At 33.5% G+C, this 20581-nt stretch overlaps 1 protein-coding gene across 1 annotated transcript; it reads right to left on the bottom strand.

Moving 5' to 3' along the window:
• Positions 1–12752: 12752 nt before the first annotated feature.
• On the bottom strand, positions 12753–13970 carry LOC120580901 (soyasaponin III rhamnosyltransferase). The gene has a single exon (XM_039835128.1). It carries the CDS (start codon positions 13938–13940, stop codon positions 13002–13004), a length of 939 nt encoding a protein of 312 aa, XP_039691062.1. The 5' UTR covers positions 13941–13970; the 3' UTR covers positions 12753–13001.
• Between the last annotated feature and the right edge of the window lie 6611 nt (positions 13971–20581).

Here is a 20581-nt window from a genome sequence, read left to right as displayed (position 1 = left end):
TCATTTTACAGTCTTCTAGCTTGAACTTCTTCAGAAGCTCCTTTGTATATTTTGTTTGATGAACATATACTCCTTCTTTACTTTGGTTGATTTGAATTCCCAGAAAGAATTTCAATTCTCCCATCATACTCATTTCAAATTCATCCTGCATTAACTTAGAAAATTCTTTGCAAAGAGATGCATTAGTAGAACCAAATATTATATCATCAACATATATTTGCACAATCAAAATATCTTTCTTAAGAGTCTTTCTGAAGAGTGTTGTGTCAACTTGTCCTCTTTCAAAATCATTTTTAATTAAGAAATTACTTAGTCTATCATACCAAGCTCTGGGAGCTTGTTTCAAGCCATATAGTGATTTCTTAAGTTTATAAACATGGTCAGGATGCTTAAGATCCTCAAACCCAGGAGGTTGTTTAACATACACTTCTTCTTCAATGACTCCATTAAGAAAAGCACTTTTGACATCCATTTGATATAATATTATGCCATGATTAATTGCGTAGGATAGAAGTAACCTGATTGCTTCCAATCTTGCAACTGGAGCAAATGTTTCAGTGTAATCAATGCCTTCTTGTTGACTGTAGCCTTGAGCAACAAGTCTGGCTTTGTTTCTGGTTACTTCTCCTTGTTCATTCAGCTTGTTTCTGAATACCCATTTTGTTCCAATAATGTTCTTCTGAAAAGGTTTGGGTACCAGATCCCACACGTCATTCCTTTGGAATTGATTTAGCTCTTCTTGCATAGCTAATATCCATCCATCATCTGAGAGAGCTTCTTCAACAGTTTTAGGCTCAATTATTGAAAGCAGTCCTATCAATGATTCTTCTTGTCTAAAATGTGATCTTGTTCTTCTAGGACTATCTTTGCTTCCAATGATTAACTCCTCAGGATGTGAAGATTTGTGCTTGAATTTAGGTTGAATAACCTGCTGAGTGTTATCTTGAAAGTCCTCAGAAGCAATTTCATTCTGTGCTATTGGGCTAGGTTCTGCTTCTGAATTAGACTCAGCTTCTGGAGTGATTTCAGCTTCTGGACAAGATTCAACTTCTGTATACTTTTCAGAATCAGAAGGTTGATCAGATTCTGATGCATCTTCAGAATCAGTTGTACCTGCATTACTTTCACTTTGCTCTGAAGTTTTACTTCCAGGCTCTCTATCATCAAATTTTACATGCATAGATTCTTCAACACATTGTGTTTCTGAATTATACACTCTGTATGCCTTTGACCTTTCAGAGTAACCTAAAAAGATTCCTCTTTGAGCCTTGGCATCAAATTTCTTCAGATAGTCTTTAGTGTTTAAGATGTAACAAGTACATCCAAACTGATGAAAGTAAGAGATATTGGGTCTTCTTCCTTTAAAGAGTTCATATGCTGTTTTCTCCAACATAGGTCTGATATAGATCCTATTTTGAATATAACATGAAGTATTGACTGCTTCTGCCCAAAAATGTTTAGCTAAGTTGTTTTCATGGATCATGGTTCTGGCCATTTCTTGTAAGGTTCTGTTCTTTCTCTCTACAACCCCATTTTGTTGTGGAGTTCTAGGAGAAGAAAACTCATGGAGAATCCCATGTTTTTCACAAAAAAGTTCAAATGGCTCATTTTCAAATTCTCCACCATGATCACTTCTGACTTTCAAAATTTTCAATTCTTTTTCAGATTGTATTTGAGTGCAGAAGCTGCTAAACACTTCACATGCATAGTCTTTACTTTTAATGAATTTTACCCAAGTCCATCTGCTGTAATCATCAACAATGACTAATCCATATTTACTTCCATATAAGGATGCAGTGTTAACTGGACCAAAAAGATCAATATGGAGTAATTCTAAGGGTCTGGAGGTTGATATAATGTCTTTAGATTTGAACGAACTTTTCACAATTTTCCCTTTCTGACATGCACCACAAAGTGCATCTGAATGATAATCAATGTTAGGCAATCCTTTGACCAGTTGTAACTTGCTAATTTTAGAAATTAATCTCCAATTAGCATGTCCCAACCTTTTATGCCATACCCATTTTTTATCATTCATTGACAGAAGGCAAACTACCTTCTGATCAGCCAGATCAGAGAAATTTATTTTATAGACATTCTCAACTCTCTTTCCCTTGAATGTAATGGATTTGTCATCCTTGTTAACTAGTGTGCAGTTGGTCTTACTGAATGTTACATCATACCCATTGTCACAAAATTGACTTATGCTCAATAGGTTATGCTTCAGACCATCTACTAGCCACACATTATTAATTGAGATGGAGGAATTACCAATAGTACCTGTACCAATGATCTTTCCAGTTTGGTTGCCACCAAACTTCACTTCTCCTCCATCTTTCATTGTAAGGGTAAGGAACAAAGCTTTCTCTCCAGTCATGTGCCTTGAACATCCGCTGTCTAGGTACCATGACCTTTGTTTCTCTCTTGCCCTTAAGCACACCTGCATTTTTGGCCAATTCAGATTTAGGTACCCATATCTTCATGGGTCCTTTTGGGTTAGCTTTGGAGGTTTTACTTTTCCTCCCTTGTACCTTAGGGTGAATGCTGAGTGGCTTCTGATCATTCAATACTTTAGGTTTGACACCTTTTGGTATTGTTTTCTCAGAAGCAGTAGCTGCTTTGTTCTTCTGATCCTTTTGTTTTGGAATTTTAGATTCTGGTTTAATCAGATTCTGATGAACAGGTTCTGATCTTTTCAGAATTTTAATCTTTTGACTCTTAGGATCAGATTTTGTCATTACCTTGATCTTAAGATTCTCTGGCTTTGATGTGATCTTAGCCTGTGAACCTGAAGCTTCAGGTTTTGACTGAACAGCAGTTTTAGCATTTGTACCTTCAGGCACAAAGGTGGATTTCAATCCATCCTTGATACAATCACAGTAGCTCTTGAGACTGTATTCTTTGGATTTCTCCTCAGAATATCCAATCCCTTTGCCTTTGTTCTTGTATGTGCTGTAGATCATAGAAGCAACTTTGCTTCTGTCTATTCCAGCCATAATAAAATCATCCAAGGCAATCTCATGTTTATTGCCTGAACCTTTATCACATTTTTCTTGTAGCTTCTGACAAAGACTCTTGAGTCTATCTTCATATGTTGCTGATATGAGGTTAAACCCTTTGAGTTCTTCTTCAGAAGCTTTCAGTTCCAATAGAGTTGACTTTTGTTGTTTCATCAAATCAACATATTTTTCTTTTAAATCTGTCAACTCATTGGTTCTGTGTTCAAACAGTGATAAAAGTTCTTTTAGAGAATCAACAAGTTCTTGTCTAGGGATTTTGGAATATACCTCATTTTCATCTTCTGAATCTGATTCAGCTTCTGATACTGCTTCTGATGATACTGTTGCCACTAACCCAACGGCTGCCTTAGCATCATCATCAGCTTCTTCTTTATCAGAACCAGATTCACTATCCAAATCTTCCCAGGTTGCCATCAAGCTCTTTTTGATTTGCTTTCTGAATTTACTGGAGTTGAAGCTTGATTTCTTGGATTTGCCTTTAAACTTCTCCTTCTGAAGATCAGGGCAATCAGCAATGAAATGACCAGGCTTCTTACAATTGAAGCATCCCTTCTGATCTTCTTTCTTGAAGTTCTTGTAGCTACCTCTCTTGCTCAAAAATTTCTTCTGCTTCCTTGCCAGATACTCAAGCTTGTTGGACAGCATAGCCATCTTTACAGATTGATCTTCATCAGAATCTCCATCAGGTGATTCTTCTTCAGATTCACTGGCTTTGTAGGCTTTGGAAGACTTTGAGGTCTTTCCTTTAGATGGTAAAGCAATGGATTTACTCTTCTTAGAGGTTTCATGCTCATTTAAACTCATTTCATGCACTTTGAGTGAGCTAACAAGATCTTCAACACTTAAAGTATTTAGATCCTTAGCTTCCTCAATAGCAGTTACTTTGGGTCTCCATCTTGAAGGTAAGCTTCTCAAAATCTTACTAACATGATCAGAAGCAACATAGCTTTTCTTCAGTATCTGCAATCCAGAAACTAAAGTTTGAAATCTTGAGTACATTTCTTCTATACTCTCATCATCCTTCATTCTGAAAAGTTCATACTGATGAACTAACATCAAAGCTTTAGCCTCTTTTACTTTCTTGCTGCCTTCAAAGTTTGCACATAGAGAAGCAAACATGGCCTTCGCAGTAGATTTGTCACTCATTTTCATGTATTCGGTGCGAGGTATAGAAGCCACAATGATTCCTCTTATCTTGTGGTGTTTCTTATAAAGCTTCTTCTGAGCAGGAGTATGTATTCTTCTGTCTATGGCAGCTCCTTCTTCATCCAAATCCAGATCATCAACTCCATCTTCCAGTATATCCCATAGCTCTTCATCCAATCCCATGATAAAGCTGTACATATTAGTTTTCCACCATGAAAACTCTTCTGGATCTCCATTAAACTTTGGAGCTTTTCCAGAGTCTGTTTTCTTGTCAGCAGTATCATAGTCATGCTTGACACTTGTGTATTTTGTAGTAGTTGATTCCTCATCTCCAGACATGTTTTTCTAATAGATCTTGAACTGTAACACGGTTAAGTGCTGTGATAACAGAGCAAGCTCTGATACCAATTGAAGGTGAGAAAAACACAAGAAGGGGGGGGGTTGAATTGTGTTTTCTTTTTCTGTCTAAAAAATTCTTCTTCTGATAAAACTTCAGAAGCAGAGTGAGAGTGCTTCTGATGAAATGATCAGAATCAGATATGCAGCGGAAAGAACAGAGCAGAGAAAAGAAAGACAAAGACACAAGCAGTTATCCTGGTTCCTTCCACAACACGGAAGTAGTCCAGTCCCCCTTGCACTTCCAAGGAGATTTCACTATAATCACAAGATTACAACTGCTCAATACTTTCTAAGTATGAGACTTCACAAAACTATGCTCAAGCACACACGCAAGAGTCTTCCAATGCTCAAGCACTAAGCAAGAGACTTCTAATGCTCAAGCACGCAGGCAAGAGACTTCTAATCAAACAAAAATACAGAGAATTGAGTTTGAATTGAACACTTGATATACAATCAGTGGTGTTCACAATACAATACAGAAAAGACTCTAGACTTTGAATTTCTAAGATGTATCAAATCAGTGCAGAAATTCAGTGTGCTTTGTAGAATCAAATTGACAGAGTTTTGGCGCTTTTGAACTTATGTATCTCTGTTTTATCTTCAAGTCTTCACTCCTTTATATAGAGGGGTGAAAGAGACGTTGAGATAATCAGCACGTCTAAAGAGTCGTTTGAAATCCTTTGATTATCCACCAGTGATCCTTTGCCTGATTTGGGTGTAGTCCTTTGAAGAATAAACTTCAAATTCATTCCCATCTTGAGTTGTACAAATTCTGCAGGCATGGCTGTTGTTTTGTCTTGTAGCGTAGACAGAAAACAGAGTGGTGGAGGTAGTGGTTGTACACTTGTACTTTGTCAACTCTATTAATGAGAGACAAGTGCTCAGTGCTTTCCATATATCCGTTGATACCTCCCTTTCAGTTCTTCGTTCTTCTTTGATAAGACTGAATTGAGAATCAGCAACTTTGAATCTTCAGTTTGATTAAAGGATCAAATGTAGCTTCTGGTGAAGATATTGCTTCTGATGAAAACTTTTGCTTCTGATGACTTTCTGCTTCTGATGACGTCATCTCTTCAGGAGCAGTTTAGCTTCAGGAGCAGTTTTCTTCAGATGCTCAGAATTTCTTTTTCTTTCCATTGTTCTTCCAAGACCTATTGAAATAACTTGAGTAGCCTTTGGTCCTGTACACTTGAACAATTATTAGTAATAACCAATTGACAATTTTTAATACCTTGTTATCATCAAAACTTAATAAGGTTCTTTGTGAAACACATTTTGTTCCAACAATACACCACTATCACTATGAGAATATCTTATGACACTTTTCATAACTTTTACTATGTAGTATTCTCATGGAAGGTCAATCCAATATAAATATTACTCCTAATATTTATATCTATGTGAAGACTTGATAACTCTTTATCCATGATCTGTGAGATGTGATCATCAGTCTACCTACATAATAGTCTCTATGCTGTAATGACATTCCACTTCTCAATAAAGCTTGACTACGGATACTTTAAGAATAGTTTCCTTATGTTTAACGGGGTCTCACAATTAAGTTATACTTAATGTTCCATTAAACGGACTAACTATTCTTGGAACTTTATTATTTTGAAACAAAACAAACTCAATAAAGAAATGCCTTATTATTTATATATTCACAATATATATTTATATAAATATCATGATACAAAACCAAACCCAATCAATATAGATTGCTATTAGGGCTTACTCCAACAATCTCCCACTAGCACTAAAAGCCAATCAAATATTAACTCAATATCTATTGGTCAAGTGTTAGTATCAAGCACACTATGGGCAAGATACTATACTAGCAGATAAGGAACTCTTTCTATGTTGGTAGGTTATACTTCTTTCAATTTCCACTTTCGATTTTCTATCGAAAAGAAATTGAAGTGTCAAAGTATACATTTGGATCATTGGTGAGATGAAGTTTTCATTCCTTGCAAGATTCAAACCAATTTTACCTCAGACGAGATCAATGGAATCCGCAACGCAAGAAACACATGTTTTCACTCAGTTATGAGCTAAACAATCCAAATCATATATATTTGACATCTGCAATAGAAACAACAACTATCTGAAGTTTGTACTTTTACAAATTTCATAGTTGATATCCTAGCATAACATTTATTCCAAATTACGATCTGGATATACTGTACACCGATATGAAAGTCAACATCATTATAACTCATTAATAATGTTTCTTTCATCCGTGTTCAAGAAACAATCCATAGTCCTTTAAGACATCCAGGGATATTCTTGAAGGTATTCTAGTGTCGAACACAATAATCAATTTTGGTAATTTTCTAACCATGTCTTACATGTGTAGATAAATTATTTTGGTAGATATTGAAAATAATTTTCTAACCATGTCTTACATGTGTAGATAAATTATTTTGGTGACTAGTATGTCATCCACATACTCAACCAAACTAATTTAAATGCTCCCACTAATCTCCTTATGTGCACAAGATTTCTTTATTAATAAAAGTTTTCATAAAACTTCATTAAAAAATTCAACTTCGAGAAGTTTTCTCTAATTCATAAATGAATTTTATAATACATCTACCTTTCTAGTATCCTTTGGATTAACGAAATCCTACATATATCAAATATATATATAAGGTTATTCCAATTAAGGAATACAACCTCGTTATCCATCTTCTAGAACATGTATTATACAACAATGGGAATTGGGATATTTAGATTTAAGCATTAAGATGATGGAATGGTTTCGTCATGATATGCATCATGAATTGCATGAAACCTTCTACAATCAATCACATCTTAAAGGTATTCATAATACCATCCATGTCAGTTTTCTATAAGAAAACTCACATTCATCTTATGAGTCATACTCATTTGGATAATATAACCAATATCCATATATGATTTGTGTACATGGATTCTTTATAAGATCCCATGGCAACTAGCCACTTCTCAAAAATCAGGTCATTTGCGACCTTCTAGTAAGTCAGGTGCTCATCTTCCATGAGCATCATATCACCTTGTTGAGTCATGACAAAATCATGTTTCTCATCCTAGTGTTATGACATATCAGACTCATCTAGATCATGTGCTACTCGAACTACCGATTTACCAACAACCCTTTGTTGAATCAGTTCATGTTCCATTCTTAGAGAAACATGTATTTTGTGGTACTTGACTTAATTCAAGTTCTACATCACTCCCACTAGCTCTTGCAAAGTTATACTCCTTGAAAAGGAATACTCCAGTACTAGCGACAAACAACTTTTGTCAAGGAAGAAGATGTAGAAATAGTATCCTTTAGTTTCCTAAGGGAACCTCCACAAGTATACATTCATTTAATTTGAAGTTTAGTTTATCTAGTAAACCATATAACCTCAAATTATCATAAAGTCAAAATTAGGTACTCTTACCTCCATATCTAATATGGTGTATTTATGATTACTCAATTAGAACTTGTTGTGGGTGAAGAATAACTGTAATTTAATTAATTTCAAGAGTCTTTAAGTTATAATTAAACTATTTTAGATCGAGTCATGTCAAAAATGAAACGATATAAATAATCATTATACTCATTAATCAAGCATTTACCATCACCACTTACTCGTATAGTCTTTATACTTTTCAAACTTATTCCTTTTACTTCATTGCTAAAATCTTTGAACAATTTCAAAGTTTTCTTGAATCGTGTCAAATACACTTTTCTTATCTACTAAACGATTTAGTAATGTTAGATGAAGTAATAGAAACAATATCTAGCAAATATGTTTAGTTCTCCATATACATCTCATATATATATATAAACTCAAATAAATTGTGTGCCCTTTCACCTTTGTTGGTGACTGGTATACTAATCTATTTTGAAAGGTGAGACTCACATCCTTCAAATGATATAAAATCAAATGAGTCTAATAGTCCACATCCATGGATTTTGAAAATGTGATTCACAATTGTTTGTACTAAACAGTGATGCCAATGATATAAAAAAGGTTCTAATCTCATTTGATCCTTTTCTCATAAGTTATAGACTAGCTTATCAAGATCATGGAACTCAATTCCATTACTTGATTAGCACACTTGTATAGAAAACATTATTTGGTTAATAGGACAACATTTATCTTTTTTATTCAACTACACAATCATTCTCTTGTCAATACAAGATTTATGATTTAATGCTTCTATTTTATATGGAATTTAATAACAATTATTTTGTTCCATATTAAGTTAAATTTAAGTCCAAGCATTATCTCCTATGTCAATGAAACAGTTTGTCTCATTCTAGACGTAAGTGGACTTCGCTTATACTTAATGTCCCGCTTCTTTAAAACTCTATTTTTTCAACAAATATGAGATTAACCATCAAGTATCATATACTTATGATGCAGAAGTAGAAATTTAACTTTCTATAATTATATGGGCAAATAAGAAGTCTTACTTCTATTTTGACTCTTTCATAACATTAACAGTTTTTCTCATTCTTAAGAACAATTCTTAATACCAATTCAAAAACTATTTCTTGAAGATTTTGTTCTTCATAAGAACATTTAACAGTAATAAGATGCATATGCTAAAGAAATTCTAAATACAGAAAATAAATAAAATAAATGTATCATAATTTAAGAACATAATTAATTAGGTCTTTAATTAATTATGCTCCCACTATTTTACTCAAATCAAATGACCTTCAACATTTGAATCGGAAAATCTCATTGGAAGATTTTCTAGTGGGTTGAAATCCATATTTTACCTTGCTTTAAGTCAACGGGGGCTGTACTCAAAACTCAGTTATTTAGGTAGGAACTCCTTCCAATTGTATCTCATACAACTTTCAAATCATTTGAGCGAATAACTCCTTACTCTAATCTATCATATAGGTGTTCCCAAACATTGCTTCTAAATTTATTTTAATCATATTAAAATAATTTAGTTAAGTTGGACCCAAAGAATAACAGTCGGGTAAATGGAATTACCGCACCGCAACTTACTAGTATAGAAAGTGCACCTCGCGGAGGCGAAACCTACACATTTCGATATTAGTCTTGAAGGGTGTCATCCTTTCAAACAATTAACTTAATATTCTTTTGAAGTAAATATATATATATATATTTTAATCTTATTAAAACAATATAGTTAACTTAGATCCAAAATATCAGTCGGTAAATAGAATTACCGCACCACAACTTACTAGTAGTATAGAAAGTGCACATCGCGGAGGCGAACCTACACATTTCGATATTAGTCTTGAAGTGTGTTATACTTTGGAAAATAATTTAGTTCATATTCTATTTGAAGGATTTTTAATTAAGTTGATCTCACTGACATGTGTATCTTATACACACATCTAATATTATACATGACATTCATGTTCATAGATAGCAAGTATATATAAAATATTTAAAATATACATGCACTAATCTAAACACACATTTCATGCATCACATACATAAAATAATAAACTAGGTAGTATGATTATGACCTCCTAACGCGTAAGAATTAAATAAACTACTTTATTACAATTCTTTGACCCACAAACAAGCTTCAAAAGTTTCTCCATCCAAAACATCTTTCGGTGTTGTCTTCTCTTTAACTTGAGCATTTACATTATTTAACATTTAAAAAAAATAAAAGCAAACCACGACACGCAGGTTGTATTTAAATAAAATAAATCACGACACACAGGCCGTATTTAAATAAAATAAATCATGACACGCATGTCATATTTAAATAAATGAACAAACGCCAATATAAACTAAGGTCATAACCATATACCATAAATTAAATTATAGACCAGCACGTAATGAATCAAATATTCATTCATATAATTACCTAGTAAAGGATGTCAAGTGCCGAAATTCATATCTATGAATTTAATTAAATAAATAATTATTAGCGAGATATCTAAACGTGATATTAGCTTTTGAGTTAGTCAAGCTGCAAACCGTGATCCCCTAAAGCATGGTAGTGAAGTGACAGCTCCATTTTATGACATTCTGCACTAGTTCCAAGACAGATTTCAAAGAAGATCTGATCCAGGAACATTCTGAAGTACGTCCAAGAACAATCTTCAAGTGCAACCCAGAAATTCATGTGATATTCATCTGCAAAAGCCCAGATGCACATCTGACCGTTCATCCACATGAACCCAGATGAAGATCATGAAGAACACAACAACATTCTGAAGTATTCTCAAGAACACAACAACATTCTGAAGTATTCTCAAGAACACAGCAACATTCTGAAGTATTTCAGTTTTCCCAGAATTTCAAGTGAAAGTTGGTGGGTCACAGGACACGTGGCATAAGACCAGTGGTCACTCTCCAACGGCTATAAAGGCTCAAGAACTCTATAAATAGAGATCAAGACCTCAGCATAATACACACCTTTGCAAAGCATACAAGAAAACAACATAAGAGTGTTTGAAGCTTTAGTAAAAATATTGATCATCACAAATATTCCAAGAAGTCTTCAAAAGTGTAAATCAATATCTCTCTTATCTTTTCAAAGATAAATCTCAACCTCTATTCTTCTCTTGTCTGATCTATATCATTCAAACCTCCATACAAATTGTAAAGAAAAGTCTCATCTAGTTTTAGGGGTACTAAAGTGTTAGTTTGAGCAGAAAGGTGTAAAAGTCTAAGTGGGTAACTTAGCAAGAAAGGTGTAAGCCTGCTGAGGCTAAGAGAATACAGTTGTTGTAATTGTTCAGGTGAACAAGGTTGTAAGGTGCAGGATTTGAGAAGTTATCTCAAGCATCATAGTGGAAAATCTCACAAGATTGTGAGGAGTGGACTAACCCACATTGGGTGAACCACTATAAATTTCTCTGTGTTCTTCTTCTCTTCTCTTTACTATTTACCTACAGTAAACACAACACACACAAACACATTTAATTATTTAAATTATTTTTATACTAACACTTCAGAACGTTCTGAAGTCTGTCTGTTAACTTAACCATTCCAAGTTATCAACTTGAGAATATCTTTTAAGTGGCAGGTTTAATTTTTAAAGGGTCACAATTCAAACCCCCCCTTCCTTGTGACTATTTTATCTACTTCATTTACTATGTAGTATTCTCATGGCGGATCAATCCAATATAAATATTACTCCTAATATTTATATCTATGTGAAGACTTGATAACTCTTTATCCATGATCTGTGAGATATGATCATCAGTCTACCTACATAATAGTCTCTATGTTGTAATGTTATCCCACTTCTCAATAAAGCTTGAGTACAGATACTTTAAGAATAGTTTCCTTATGTTTAACGGGGTCTCACAATTAAGTTATACTTAATGTTCCATTAAACGGACTAACTATTCTAGGAACTTTATTATTTTGAAACAAAACAAACTCAATAAAGAAATGCCTTATTATTTATATATTCACAATATATATTTATATCAATATCATGATACAAAACCAAACCCAATCAATATAGATTGGCTATTAGGGCTTACTCCAACATGATGGTCCTCCTTCAGCTATGTATTTGACTTTAGACATACTTCCTGAATCTTTTCTCTAACACTTGTTTAAGTGATCAAACCCTTAGAGCCGTGCTCTGATGCCAATTGAAGTAGATAAAATAGTCACAAGGAAGGGGGGGTTTGAATTGTGATCCTTTAAAAATTAAACCTGCCACTTAAAAGATATTCTCAAGTTGATAACTTGGAATGGTTAAGTTAACAGACAGACTTCAGAACGTTCTGAAGTGTTAGTATAAAAACAATTTAAATAATTAAATGTGTTTGTGTGTGTTGTGTTTACTGTAGGTAAATAGTAAAGAGAAGAGAAGAAGAACACAGAGAAATTTATAGTGGTTCACCCAATGTGGGTTAGTCCACTCCTCACAATCTTGTGAGATTTTCCACTATGATGCTTGAGATAACTTCTCAAATCCTGCACCTTACAACCTTGTTCACCTGAACAATTACAACAACTGTATTCTCTTAGCCTCAGCAGGCTTACACCTTTCTTGCTAAGTTACCCACTTAGACTTTTACACCTTTCTGCTCAAACTAACACTTTAGTACCCCTAAAGCTAGATGAGACTTTTCTTTACAATTTGTATGGAGGTTTGAATGATATAGATCAGACAAGAGAAGAATAGAGGTTGAGATTTATCTTTGAAAAGATAAGAGAGATATTGATTTACACTTTTGAAGACTTCTTGGAATCTTTGTGATGATCAATATTTTTGCTAAAGCTTCAAACACTCTTATGTTGTTTTCTTGTATGCTTTGCAAAGGTGTGTGTTATGCTGAGGTCTTGATCTCTATTTATAGAGTTCTTGAGCCTTTGTAGCCGTTGGAGAGTGACCACTGGTCTTATACCACGTGTCCTGGGACCCACCAACTTTAACTTGAAATTCTGGGCAAACTGAAATACTTCAGAATGTTGTTGTGTTCTTGAGAATACTTCAGAATGTTGTTGAATACTTCAGAAGATGACTTAACTCAGTTCCATGAGCTAACTCAGTTAGATCTTGTTGACTTAACTTCAACTCGCTCCCAAATCCAATGTAAACAACAGAAGATGATTCTTTCGAATCCAACCATGCCTTGATTTTCACCCAATCAGGGTTGTTTTCTTCCTCTTCATCGTCTCTTATCTGCATGGATGGTGGGAGCAATCCAACTGGAACCACAGGAACCTTGTATTGGTCAAAAATACAATTTAACCATTCACCTTCAAGTTCTCTAGAGGTTCGGATAAGAAAAAGGTCGCAGCTTGAGTATACTTTGTTGAGATCTAAAGCCAACCTTCTTCCAGAATGATTTTCAATTGATGACATTGTTCTCATAATCTCATACGGTTTGAGATGAAGGGTTGTTTGGTAAGGAACCCAGTTTAGTGGGCTATACATGTCTACTTCATGATCCTTTGGTCGATTAAAGAAACATATGTTCCAAGCTGGGACTATGTTGTAATGAGCACAAGGAATGTTGAGGCTTTTGGCTATTAGTGGTAACCGATCAGCTGCAAAATCATAGAAAACCCAATCAGGCTTTGAAGTTTTGAGTATCACAGCAACATCATCTTGAAGACCATCATAAGCCAACTTAAGGTAACCAATCATGTTTGATGGAACAGTCATAGTGCTCTCTCCACCTTGTAGTTGTTCTATGTGTGGTAAAGGTGATTTTACCAAATTGATGAATGGTTGAATTGCTGTGGGAATTTTGGGCATTTGATCAATGTTTTTAGGGGAGCTTATGAAGGTGACGGTGTGTCCCTTTTGAGCAAGAATTTTGGCCAACTCGAAATAAGGGTATATGTGTCCCATAGCTAGCCAGGGGAGCATTACTACATGAAGAGGCTTGCAATTTTCATTCTCATTATGAACAATTGAATCCATGGAAACAGTTCAAAAATGAGGTTAGGGTCGATGTAGTACCAAGGTTCTGATTGGGATATATATATATATATATATATATATATATATATATATATATCACATGTGTTTGTTTATTAAACAAGTTTTAACACGTTGCACGCATGTTAAAACTTAGTGGACGCCCAATATGCTTAGTAAAGTTTTAACACGTTGACTACATAATGTAGATTATTTATAAGAGCTTAGTGCATGCCCACTATAAAATATATGAGATTTAATAACACTTTAAAATTGTAACTAAATCAAAAATAAATATTATTATTTATATCTTATAATATTTAACAAATGTTAACTAAAGCCTATGTTACTAAATGATTTTAGTAACGTATTACTTGTAACACTTAAAATAAGTAGCTAATTTGTAGCCAACCTGTAGCTAACAGTTTAGGTACAATTATAGTAAATTCTGTTGCATAAATGTTACTGAATAGTGTAGACTGGTAGATCAAAAATAATAAACTGGGCAAAAAAGGCATGGAAGCACACATTAAAAGAAGGTGCATGTAACACTTTCTAAAAAATGTCACATATAAGATGTTGCAAAAAGTCATGTGTAGTAGTGGCCAATAATCTTTTTATCTTAGGCTTTGAGACACTGCAATTGTTTGATTTAAAGCTTGTGTTGAGTTATATTATTTAGAACTAATTTTAGTCCTTACAAAAAAAATACATGTAATTTTAGTCCATGTTAAAACTGAATTTGTTTAATTTTCATTAACTCTTCAATTTTTTAACGATTTTTCAGTGTGACATATTTAGAACATTATAAAAGATTCATTTACTACAATTTAGAATTTTTTAAAATGAGATGAAGTAAATACAAATTTTTTTAACCAAAAAAAGATAAAAGTACCAAAAATTTAGACGTAGAAATCAAACTTGAAGCAAATTTTTTTTTCGGAGGAACTTTAAGTAATGTTCTTAACATGTCTAAAAAAATCAATAACTTTAAGAGTTTAAACATGACTAAGCAAATTTAGATTTAGAAGAGACTAAAACTGAGGGCATACATTTTTTATATGGACTAAAAAACTATTAAAATTAATTAAAGATCAAACATAAAAAGTCTCAATTGGACTAAAATCATATTTATTTAATCATATATAAAAAATGCTCCTTTGAGTTAACATGTATTTTACATTTTTTTGCATTTATGCAATTTCATTGGAAGACGTATTTTCAATAGATATGTGTTATTTTTTTGATATAAGTAAGGAGAGTGGACAGACATCAAGAGGCATCATCGACATCCCAACTACGTTGGCACCCCGAGAGACCTCCATCCTATACCGCCACGTTCAAGAAAATTTTATTAAAAAGGGGAAAAATAAATACAAAAGGAGGGGGGACTAGACCAAAACCCTCAAAAAATAGAAAAGAAAGGGAACATAAAAATAAACAGCAGAAACAACAAAAACCATCCAAAAAAACGGATAAGGGGAATCTGTAGTTTGGAAAACCACATCTATCCCGAAAGAAATCAAGGCTCAAATTACTAGGAAGGGTATGTAGCCAAATCGCACCAACAATGGAGTGATCCATATAAGCCAAATTATCCTCGCAGAAGTTGCCTTCACGAAAAATATGCGAAGAAATAACCTCTAACATTCCAATATAGGAAATTCATTGATCAACGGATTGATTGTCACCCCGTGCATGGGATTTAGAAGGTTGTTTTGCAAGGATGTGCTGCACCTTAAGTTTCTTTTTCTAATTTCGTGTAAGTTTAGGCATGAAGTCGAAAGTTGCTTCAGTTGCGGACCGAAAAAAAAAAAAGTTTTGCTATTGGTATGAAATTTCCACCATCGTTTATTAGTGATTAATCTTTGTTCGAAGAACTTATGACGCACACATAGTGAGCCGTCGCCTTGCAAATTAATTTATTTTTCTCATACGCAAGTTTCAAAAATTAAACACATAACTCCTTTTTTAAGGAGTTCTAATCATTTAAACAATATATGACTACAAAATTTGGACGACGATGATATCTAACAAGTGTTGGACCCTATGATGCACAGACTCATTAGATTTGAATGAATGAAAGATAAGAAATTCAATTGTTTCTTCTTCTTATTCTTATCACAACCACCATAAGCTAAATTTATGGGAAGTGATATTCACGAATAAAAATAATAATTACTATTATTTTTTATCATTATCACACAACATTAAATCAAAGTATAATTACTTGTGTTTAATCTTGTAATTTTTCTTCCAACATCACACCAATGTTCCAATAATAAACTTTTATGAAACTTTGTGTAATAAAGTGCAATGGAAATTGAAAACTTTGACATTTTTAAAAAACAATTATTTAATTTAAAATGTTTAAAGAGTGCTTCGGAGACACTCGTTAACAAGACGCCTATAATATATATATATATATATATATATATATATATATATATATATATATATATATATATTAATGCATTGTTTTGAGCATGAAAGAATTGAAGAAGATCCTTAAAAAAAAAATGAAGATATATAAGTCGTGTTTGTTTATTAACCAGTTTTAACATGCTGCACGCATGGCCGGATTTATCATAGGTTACGTTGCAATAAGAGTACTTTGACACCAATATGCTTTTCATTATGTAAAGTTTCACGTGACTACATAATGTTAGAGCATAATTATCAATGGTGGCATTGCAAATCTTAGAGCATAATTATCATTGCTGGCATTGCAAATTTTAGTCCACATGTGGCAACCGATGTTAGAGAGGGATGTATATTTGATTAATAATTGGTGGCTTTTGATGACTACAGTTCCAACTTTAGCAACCGTGTCTTTCATCATTTTAAAGCCTTTTTTGAAATAAAATAATAATATCAAATATGGTTTTGGAGTATATTGTGAGATATGTGGGCCCAATTTTTTTGTTTTTTGACATAGAAACTTCATAAAGATAACAAGACCCATAAATATTTTACACAGTATTCAATTCAATATATACTGACGACCTTTGCAAATTGTAAGTTTTCCATTTTGCTAAATGATTAGTCATTGTACAAGATGAAAATGACCCATAGTTATTGCTACAAATGAAACAGACATTGCTACAAATAACACATTGCATCAACTATTGACTTTACAACATAGTTGTTTAACCCAACATAATTTAACCTTACAAAGTAAAATAAGAAGAAAATTGTACAATAAACTGTTTGCCCTAAACTCACAAGCATTCACACTTTAAATCATATGTAGAACAAGATTCAACCCATAGACCATATAGGCCTTTTTAGCTTGCATTCACACTATAACTTATTATTCAATACTAATTTTTGTTTAAAAAAAACTCAGCATCTGAGGTGACCAATCCGAGAGAGCCCCATTTAAAGTCTTTTGCTATGTATGGACTTGACCACCGAAATTGACATCAAGGATAATCGAACCTAAGATCTTGAGAGGAGTAAACTCTAAAATCCCAAGTCAACCACTAACTTGCTTGCAAATTTTATTCAAACTAGTGATCTTCCGGTTGCAGCAGCATCAACAGGTTTAAATTGAATTCCAAATATATCACCACTGCCCTCGGTGACCAAACGCATTCCATTTTCGTCATTCTTCCTCCTAAGATAATCACAATTACCAAGACCAGGACAGGAGATACCATGTAACAGAACCTAATATAGTATTGCCATTTTGTAGGGTGGTCGTAATCATCTACACTTATACCAATTTGAAACGAACCATATTTTAGCTTCTTATCATACTTTTGAATACCATCAACAGCAACCCATGGTGTAGGGTAATCATCATCAGCTTCAACAATCACCCACTTCGACGATTCTGCACACTCTGGCTTGTTTTCAAATTTAATAGCTACAGTATCGTCTGTATTAGAATATAAAATATTCATTGTATAAATTATTAATATCTTGGGCATCAAGTATATCTAATTTGTGCCTCAATTATCTCTAACTAATATACAATATATTAATAATTTATACGATGAATATTTTATATTCTAATAATCTGTAAAGATGATATCCTCAATTTCTTCTATTTGTGGGATAAATTTTAGTGTGCAGGCCATCACCAACATGATCATAACTTTGAAGTATAGTAAGATTACATGCTGCATTTTCTGTTTTACCAAGCATCAATTCACCACCATTTGTGTAGTTATCTGGCAAAAGAACATATCTTCTGGTAGTAAGAAGGTATTTTCCATTTACATCATACAAGGGTTGAGAGCATGTGTAAGGGTAATGGAAAGTAGGTGGTGAAGGCAAAGAGGGAGAAACAAAGGGTGGTAACAAATGTAGGGTTCATGGTAGATATCTTTTGTGTGTATTTGTTTTGCAATTGTTCCATGACTCAAGCTTTTATTTATTTATAGACTTTTTCTATGAAATCATTCATGTTTATCTAATATTTTATTGTTGAATCTTAATATAAAGAACTATATAGATCACATGCTTGAAAATAATAATAAATTAAGTTGGAACTCAACGTTCATATGACCTGTCTCTCACATGATTGCCACCCAGAAATTCTCTTTAAACTATTATTGTATTGCTATTACTCATTAATTTAGTGCACCACTCCCATGATGTTTATATTACATTATAGAATTCTTATTTGCAGAAGTTTTTTTTTTTTTTTTTACCATGATATTGTTACGAAGTTTTCATCGTCGCTTAGCAATGTGTAATCTCCATCGGAGAAACTGTGATTCACATAAGATGAGTTCTCTCCTTCCTAACTAGATTTGTTGTATAAGAGTGAGAAATTGATCCCCTGACTATATGTTTAAGAAGCTCAAGTCTCTTATCACTTAAATCAATTCATTGTCGGTAAGTCCAAACCTGATATGCTGCCACAAAGAATCAAACATGTCGCAATGAAGAAACAAATGAGATGCTGATTCGCCATGCCCACAACCCGCCACGCAAAAAATTGCCTCAACTGAGATAATGCCACGGTTCAAAAGATTGTCTTTTTTCGGTAGTATGTCACGCAGCAATCTCCAGGCAAGAATAGAGACCTTCAAGGGTACCTGCTTGTGCCAGATGAGGTCTCTCGTGACATCAACAAGAGGAGAAACCTGAGTAGTTAGAATCTGATAAGCTTCATGCACTGTGTAACCCCACTCAATGTCGGGGTGCCACTGCCACTTGTCAGATACATTGGGCTGCAAAACAATTTTGTTAAGTAACTGCCTACACTCCACTGTCATCTCCTCCTCTCAATCCCACAACATTCTCCTCCAACTCCACGCCTCACCTCCTTCCTCCCATAAAGAATTAATACTTTATTTTTATTAAAATATCAAAAAGATCATTCCAAATGGAGGAGTCTTCTTTGCAAGCATTGGTATGTTTGGTAAGACACTTTAATTAGTGTATCAGCTTAATAGTTACACTATCAGACACTTGCATATGAACTCAATAGATATAATACTAAATATTTTAATTAGCTTATCAGATTAATAAATAAAATATATAATCGAAATTGATCGGATATACATGGTTTGAGGAACAACACAAATGACCTATAAGCCCTACGAAAAAAGAAAACACCCACAACAACACCAAAAATCTAAACAATAGCAACAACACAAAAACAAAACAAACAAAAAAAACTTTGGAACTCATTCCTCCACATCTAGTATCTTATTGAAAACACAAGATCATTACTAGGCATGGTAATGAGACGGGATGTTGACGGATTTTACCTTCCTCGTCTCCATACCCTACTCATATATACTTAAATGTTACCCAACCCATATCTAGCAGAGATGAAAAATCGAATCACACCCATGTCCCCAACGAGTTTGGGTATCCCCACCCCATCCTCAACCCTGTAATGGATATTTTTTTTAATAAAAATAAAAGTATTTGTCAACCCCGAGTGCAATGTTGTAATACATTATCTAATGAAAAGATTATGGCGATCGATGGTTATGGTGATGGAAAAGAGAGGCAAAAAGTGTGAGATATGGAAGGAGAAAAGAGAGAACTATGATAAGTAAGTGTCATCTGAAAGTCCAAGACTCTGAGTGTGAGTGAAGTGATTTAGGGTTTGAGTTTATATTTTATATAAAAAGTGTAATAAATTAATTTTTTACATTTGGAACGGATTTGGGTATGAGTTCGGGGTGGGTACCTATATCCCCGTTACTCGTCCCATACCCGTGTTTTGAAATCGGGGAAAATCCAAACTCATACCAAAACTCAATAAAAGCGGAAAATTATAGTCAAATTGGGTTTGGTTCGGGCAGGTAGCCACAGGTATGAGTTTTATTGTCATGCCTAATCATTACGAGCAATCCAGATGGTCCATACAATATTTAGGGTTCATGTGAGTTGATTAATAATTAATTTGAACCATTAGATTAAGACAACATGAAGGGATAAGATTTGGAGTAACACGCAATAAACTTACTCTTGGAGTCAATGGATGACTTACTTAATTGTAAAAGCCAAAATAAACCTAATCATCAAAATTAATAGTCATGCTTAACATTGAATCAAAATACACAATAATAATAAAATAAAATTTTAAAAATAAAAAAAAATAAAAAAAATAAAAAAAACATTCAACACACAATCAAAATATGGACAAGAAAGAAAAAATAAAATTGGGACAA

Source organism: Medicago truncatula, chromosome 6 (genome assembly GCF_003473485.1).
Source record: "Medicago truncatula cultivar Jemalong A17 chromosome 6, MtrunA17r5.0-ANR, whole genome shotgun sequence".
Classification (NCBI taxonomy): domain Eukaryota; kingdom Viridiplantae; phylum Streptophyta; class Magnoliopsida; order Fabales; family Fabaceae; genus Medicago; species Medicago truncatula.
This window is presented reverse-complemented; position numbering and strand designations above follow the sequence as displayed.